This window comes from Trachurus trachurus (genome assembly GCF_905171665.1).
Source record: "Trachurus trachurus genome assembly, chromosome: 7".
In the NCBI taxonomy this organism is placed as follows: domain Eukaryota; kingdom Metazoa; phylum Chordata; class Actinopteri; order Carangiformes; family Carangidae; genus Trachurus; species Trachurus trachurus.
The window spans coordinates 25797760-25805350 of NC_139901.1; the positions used below are offsets into that span (position 1 = coordinate 25797760).

The window sequence follows — 7591 nt, forward strand, 5'->3', positions numbered from 1 at the left end:
CATCCCTTCTTACAGCAGTGCAACACCCACGTGCCACACATAGTTTTGTATCTCAATAGTTGTTTTGCATGTCTTTGTAGTCATTTTTGTACAGTCATACTCATTTGATGTCTTGTCTTTGTTCATTTTGTGTCTATTTTTACCCATTTCATGTCACATTTTGGTCATCCTGCATCTCTCTGCACTAATTTTGTGTCAAGTCCCAAACAATTTGCATCTCTTCATGATGGTTTTGTACCTCTTTGTACCTTTTTTTCTAATCACCTTTAGTTGTTTACATCTCTTTGTACTCATTTTGCATGTCTTTGTGGCTGTTTTGGGCCTATTGTTTGATTGACTTTCTAACAGCAAATGTCAACAAATCCCTTAATTCAGAGGCTCCTTGTGGGTTTCTGTGCCTGTATCAATGAGACTTGTTCAGTAGTCCATGCATGGTTATATAGTATCTGTAATATTTTCACACCCTTTTCTGACCAAGTGTGCCCTTAAATCATCCTTGGTGTCTAATTGTCATTATAACTGCATCACACTGAATAGTTATTATATCATAAGAACCCGCAGCACAAAAAAGGATGTGGAGGTGTGAACATATAATTGGACCATGATGTCCGTCTTTTGACAGTAACCTGACAGATGCATTTATGCATCTTCACCATCAGAAGGTATAAATAGAATAGTGTATTATCACAGGGGATTCAGTGTTGAATGGCCGCTGGTGTGGGTTTCTATTTTTGGTCCCAGTTACTGTGGAAACCAGAGGGCTCTGCAGGCATCCAGTATTTGCTGTTGCTATTTAGTGCCTCTGCTTCATGAAATGGATTCCCTATTGCTGTATTCTCAGTGAGATCAATACAGATGGAACGATTTGATAATAGACATACAGATTATAGCCATTATGTAAACCCGGACTGGATGTGTTTGTTGAGGCTTTCACAATAAATCTAATCTACTCTACCTTTTTTTATGTGAGTATCCTGCTTCATGTAGTTTATTCCTGCAGAGACTAGGTGGGTGGAGTCAAGGGTCATCTGATTGAACTCTGCTCCACAGGATCGTTACATGAGCTTATCCCTCCAGAGTCCTTATACTAACCTAGTTCAAAGCTGATTTACTCAAGCACCATCAAAACTTAAGGAGCAGCATTAAAACTAGCAGAATGTTTCAGCTAATGAAGATTTAAAGTGAGTGCAAATCAGTCACAGGGGACATCTGTAGCGCTGTTTAATCAAAACAATCAACAGTGTGAACAGAGAGTGTCGATAACAGCACCAGCTGTTATAGACAAAGTCACAGTTTTAGGGAGCCAAACTGTTTATTACACTTAATGGTCGATGCTTTGTGAATGTAAGAATGACTTGTTTTATTAATGTACGCACAGATCTGTGGCACAGATTGAGAAATATTCAGAGTCAGCAGAATGATTGTGCTTGTAAATATGAATTAAATATCTAATTGAGGCACTTGCATCCCACCTTAGTGTTTCTGTTTTCTACTACTTTGTACTTTTACTCTGACAATATAGGGGTTGTTGTACCTAAATTTAACTGGCACAGACCGGCCTCTCATCAGCCAGTTTCTATGGTTCTTGCAATCGAAGTCGTCTATAAAAATGGATTGAACACGTTTAACTTATGAGTCTTTTGGTAAATGTTGGTTTCAGCTGCTTTGTTAATTGGACATAGGGGAAAACCTTTCATTAGAAACTTTCAGTGTTAATCGAAGTATTGCTGTAGTCTACAGTGGTGCTTTGTGAATACGGGGGTGTTAACGGTGGTCAAGTCTGAGTAAAATATGGCTGCATCCTATACTATCCTTATTAAATGGGATATAAATAAACCAGTGTCAATTAGAAATAATAAACAAAACAGCACTTTAGGTCGTTCTAATATTTCTTTGGCAATTTTCAGCACTTCAGCCCATTCTTCCGTGAACTGAAAATTCGTTTTTTTAAATACATGTCCTGACTAATCAAATCTGCGAGTAAAAAGCCAGTCAGCAGATCATTATCTCAATCTGCTGCAGTTAAATTCACATCTGTCTGAATCTTGGTGTCATCAGGTCCTCATCTCTTTTCACTGACTGACAACAGGTTTGTCTGCACACGAATCCTCTCTCTGCTTCCTAATCTTGCACTTCTCTATTGTCCCTGTCTGTAATTGTCTCCTATCCTTGTCAAAGCACAGCTGCTGTTCCTTGCTAAAGACTCCCCTCCCATTCTTAAAGTTTGGCTTTTACAGAGGAGCTTAATTTTTATAAGCCTCCCTCTAGGATTTTGCCAGATTTGCATTTTTGTTGTTGTTGCAGAATTGGCAGATGGGTTTTTATTTAGTGGAGAAATGTGCCTTCAGGCACAAGGTCCTCTTTTCTCTGTGTGATGCCATGTGCATCTTCAAAATGGTTTTTGTACCATCTGCATATTCTCAGCATCCCTTCAGACACTGAGGTTGTCTTTTTGATTTTCAGATTAAAAAAAAAACATGTTTATTTTACAAATTTCTGCCAAAGAAATGTAGTATAATAGAATTTGACCTTTATGTTTGCTTTCTTTATTTGTAGGACTAGGAATATATTATATTCATCTATTATGCCTGCATGTGTTGTTTATATTATATGTCAGCCAGGTATAGGTGGTGATGGTGGAGTCTGTGTGTAACAGGTGCAGGAGACCAGGTAATGATGCATGGGTGATGAGGAGATTGCATGTATGTTGATGCCACTCATGTTGGCCATGCAAGAGGCAGTGCAGCTCAGTTTCTATGTGCACTTGACTAAACGTTTCACTGCTTCCTTTTTTCATCTCTTTATGCTACTTCAACTGCTTCTTCAAACACATTCAAAGCCACAAGGCAGTTTAACTTCAGCTAGTGCGAAAACCTGCAATTTCACCACAATTTCCTCAGAAGTCGCAGTTTCCAGTTGTCATTGTTCCCCGTAAATTACAGGGTAATATGTGCATGCAATAATGAATGTACCTGAGAGTAGAGAACTAAATCAATGAAGCATCTCGTTGAGTCAAAATACTTATCCTCAAGCACAGCTCCAATGTGGATTGATGGGCCCCCTCACTCTGTGCCAGGTCCTTGGGCTTTTGAAAAGGATGCAAATACAATCTGTGTGGATTGATGGGTGGCTATTAGGGTTTCAGGTCCCTCTCTTATCGGCTGAGATGTAATTGATTTATGGAGAGCTGATTTGAATCACAACAGGGATATAAGTGTGCTGATTTAGCCACTTAACAGCAAAACAGGGCCACGAAGAGCAGGTTGCTCTTTTGGAGAGGAACAAAAGAGGACACAATGATCCACCTGCGATGCCCTGTTTGTGCTGTTAATGCCCACTGTGACACGATGAGGCTGCTTCTATTCGCTTTGTATCCGATACAACTTCATTCACACGTTTTTGACATGTTAAAAACCGGTCCACACACTGTGATGCAGTGGCAACAACAACATGACTCCCTGAACGGCGGCATGCAGCAGGCCAGGATCATGGCGCTTAACATATTAGCTTCAACCTCCCTGACAGTCCCCAAGTCTGTGTGTGCTTCTCGGTTTAAGTAACCACGGCAACCAGCACCAGCTACAGTATGTTTCCAGAAGGATCCAGTGTTGCAATGTTGTTAATTCGGCCACTGTATTGCATGCACCAGTTCACAAATGTGACACAAACATATATCTATGCTTTCAAAGTGACAAGACTGAAACCACTGAGACCGACCAGTAAATGTGCATCTATCTCTGCTGCACAGCTCACACTGACATGACCTGTGTCTATTTTTAAGATGCAGACTTTATATGCGTCACACATGTGCATACGTATATTTTTATTTATACATAGTATTTATATATGTCTGTGCGTATGTGAATATAATGCATGTATGTATATCTTGCTTGGTTTATGGTTTGTAAAGCAATTTTAATCACAGATATTATCATTATTATTAAGATGGGTATTAATGGGTAATAAACATGGGCTGACATTATAACAATAGGCTATCTCAAAAACTTACTGACTCAATTTAATTTGTCTTCATCACCCATTTTTCAGACAGGCTTATCAGTATTTAATCAGAGCTCAAACAGGACTCCTAATTTTAGTTGCCATGGGTATGAAGAAATAGATAGATAGATAGATAGATAGATAGATAGATAGATAGATAGATAGATAGATAGATAGATAGATAGATAGATAGATAGATAGATAGATAAACTTCACAAACTTTACATTTGGCTTTGTGTTGATGCCTCTGTTTAACAGCTACATTTATTATTCCAATAATTATACAGGCTATTCAGCTCCAGATGACTTGTCCTCTCAACCGTCTAAACCACAGGTGTCCATGTTCCTGTGGATACACAGCTCAAGATAGACTACTCAGTCTTTAACACCAGTTCAAGTGTGAGACCCTGGTCTCTGTCCATGGTACCCACCCCCCTCCCACTCCCTCCCTCCCTCCCCTCCTCCTCCTCCTCCTCCTCCTCCTCCTCGTGTTAGATTGGTATCTGCCGGGTCGAGTCGGGACCTGACTTGTTGCACACAGGTGTGATGAACCCGAACACTGTCGTCACTTCTCACTAGGTGTCATAAACATCTGTTACGTTACACACACCTTTTTTTTTTTTTTTTTTTTTTTTTTTACTGGCGTGTGGTTTGCGCATGCGAAGAGACGAGCTGAAGCCACTTGAGTTTAACAGATGACCGAGTCTAGAGCATCTATCGATGCGCACCGCAGAGTATGAGCGTTTTTACATCGATAAGACATTTAAACCCGGTGAGACACGTTTCCAGGTTTGATTTCACTACGCGCGCCTCTCCGTATACGATACTACGTTTCACGCAACAGGCTGCACCACCAATGTGGAGTCCATACGCGGGAGAGCAGTACCACCACCATCACCACCTGTAACTGTGCCAATCTGCTCCCCGACTTTTCATGCCGACGCCGAGGATGAAGAAGCAAAACGTGCGGACCTTGTCGCTCATCCTCTGCATGTTCTCCTACTTGCTGGTCGGCGCCGCGGTGTTTGACGCGCTGGAGTCGGAGACGGAGAGCTCCCGCAGACGCATCCTGGAGCAGAAGCGCAACGAGATGAAGAAGAAGTATCGCTTCTCCGAGGACGACTACCGCGAAATCGAGCGAGTGGTGCTGCAAGCGGAGCCCCATCGCGCCGGGAGACAGTGGAAATTTGCTGGTTCTTTTTACTTTGCCATAACAGTCATCACCACCATTGGTAAGTTAATGTGATGCATCCATCTTTGTTCTGTTTCTTCTGCTTTTACTCAGTTGCTGTAGTATTATTTACACTGGAGGAGGTAAATGCAGCTTATTTATGTGACTTATACAATATATTTAAGGCTTGTTTTAATGACAAAATCATGTGTAAACAATGAATGTGTGTTTTGCCACCCATGCATTCCCACAGTATATGAGTCACAGTCTAATTCTCATCCCTCTGCATTCAGGTTATGGGCATGCAGCACCAGGCACAGATGCAGGAAAGGTCTTCTGCATGTTCTACGCCGTGCTGGGCATCCCTCTCACTTTGGTCATGTTTCAGAGCCTGGGAGAAAGGATGAACACATTTGTCCGTTATCTCCTCCACAAGGCGAAGCAGTGCATGGGCTTTCGACGCACCGAGGTGTCCATGGAGAACATGGTCCTGGTCGGCTTCCTGTCCTGCATTGGGACTCTGTGTGTGGGAGCTGCAGCTTTCTCCCACTTTGAGGGATGGAGCTTCTTCCACGCGTACTACTACTGCTTCATCACACTCACCACCATCGGCTTTGGGGACTTTGTGGCCCTGCAGAAAAAGGAGGACCTCCAGGAGAAAACCCCCTACGTGGCGTTCAGTTTCATGTACATCCTGGTGGGCCTGACTGTGATCGGGGCCTTCCTCAATTTGGTGGTGCTTCGCTTCCTCACCATGAACACTGAGGATGAGAGGAGGGATGCACAAGAGAGGGCATCACTGAAGAGGGACAGAGGCCTTTTGGACGGGGCCGTGGGTCTCCATGTTGTGGGTGAACAGAGCAGAGGCAGCCACAGGGAGAGGAACAGGAGCAACGCAGTGCACAGCCGCAGCCACAGCACGCTCTTCCTCCCGATGGAGGAGGGAACCAGCCGCACCAACCTCATCGCCTCCCCAGCAGAGGATCAGGAGAGGCAGAGAAGCCCCTGCAGAAACAGGCTGCATTTTCAGATCAAGGCAGGAAAACACAGACCGGACTCGAGCCTCAGCTCCCTCTGCTCCTGCGTCTGCTACCGCTTAGGGATTTGTGATAGTCCTCTGATGTCTCACAGTGAACACCACGGCTGCCACATCAATTCTGTTTATTACAACTCAGTGTCCTATAGGATCCCAGGCTGCTCGCCGGGGTCCAGGGACAACACTGGACTCTCTTCCCCGGGAAGCACGCCCTCACCTGGGCATAACTTCCGGGAGTTCCCCCGATCCAGGAGGAAGTCAGTGTGAAGATTTCTATAGTGATGGGAGAGTGTTTGCACTGACTGACTGTACACAGCATTTTCAATCACACTGTATTTTGTGTTGCACCTCTTTCGTGCATGTCAGAAGACAATGATTCTATTTACTGAATAAGTTGTCTGTTGTGGCCGTTGATGATTTGTAAAGCAAAGATGAGATTTGATTTCCTCTTTTATCATGCAGTTATTTATTTACGTTTGTGCTTCTGCTTCTTTTCCTCGCATGTAAGCCAAAGTGCAGTGCATGCTAAAGAGAATGTATAGCACACAATGTGAATGCACGAGTGCTATGTAAAGATGTAAGAGATTGGGCTTTTAATATACAGTTTTAACAAAAGTATTTTGGATATAGTGCTTATTAATGACTGTATAACTATCCAGTGGAGGTATGTGAATAATCCCAAGTGGAGTCTGCTCCTGCTTTAGACAAAACCCTAAATTTTTCATGCCATACCTAGAAGATGTCATTATACTTTTATATAGAAAAAAAAAGCCTTAAAGAACTTCGATCAAGCACATAAGATATGTGGCTTCTTAGCTCAGTGAATTTAATAAATCCCTTTATTACTATTTATTGGAAGGTCAGAGTAACCTTTGTGTGCGTCGTTCAGCACTGATGCACTCTAAAGAGATTGTGTTTGTTACATGACTGGTTCATATTTTAATGGATGTAGCACAAAAGATATGTAGCAGGCTGCAAGTGAACTTCCCACAGTCAGGGAAGAGTTGCCATTTTCCAGCCAGGGAGGGAGGTGTTGTTTCCTTGTCGACTTGGCTTGTAGTCACATTCACATGTGTGAGTCTCTAAGAGTATTCGTTTTATTAAACCAAAGGAAAGGACCACTAATAAATGTGTGCGTATTTATTTTTGTAAAAGTTTATTAGCTGATCAAATCACATTAATGTGACGTTTTTAAGCTCATGTGTTCTTTTGTCTTCCGTCGTTCTGCTTCAATCTACCAGGACTCCTTTATTTTTGATTTAAAAAGAGGACCCAAGGGCCTTAACTCTACTTCCTTCCTTTTCTGCTGCAAGGCTCACACCACAGGAGATGAACAGAGGAAAGGCGTGTAAATAAAATTGGGTGAATAATAATGATACTATTTT

At 42.5% G+C, this 7591-nt stretch overlaps 1 protein-coding gene across 1 annotated transcript; it reads left to right on the plus strand.

Annotated features, from left to right (window-relative positions):
- The first annotated feature begins 4676 nt into the window (after positions 1-4676).
- kcnk15 (potassium channel, subfamily K, member 15) lies at positions 4677-7027 on the plus strand. Its single transcript, XM_083976056.1, has 2 exons — positions 4677-5231; positions 5464-7027. The coding sequence occupies exons 1-2, from the start codon at positions 4934-4936 to the stop codon at positions 6471-6473; spliced, it is 1308 nt and encodes a 435-aa protein (XP_083832182.1). The 5' UTR covers positions 4677-4933; the 3' UTR covers positions 6474-7027.
- Positions 7028-7591: the final 564 nt, after the last annotated feature.

Bases quoted from the DNA above. Each gene is read 5' to 3' on its own strand.
- kcnk15 (XM_083976056.1), top strand. From the start codon at position 4,934: ATGCCGACGCCGAGGATGAAGAAGCAAAACGTGCGGACCTTGTCGCTC. The intron at 5,232-5,463 runs GTAAGTTAATGT...CTCTGCATTCAG, and splicing joins AACAGTCATCACCACCATTG to GTTATGGGCATGCAGCACCA.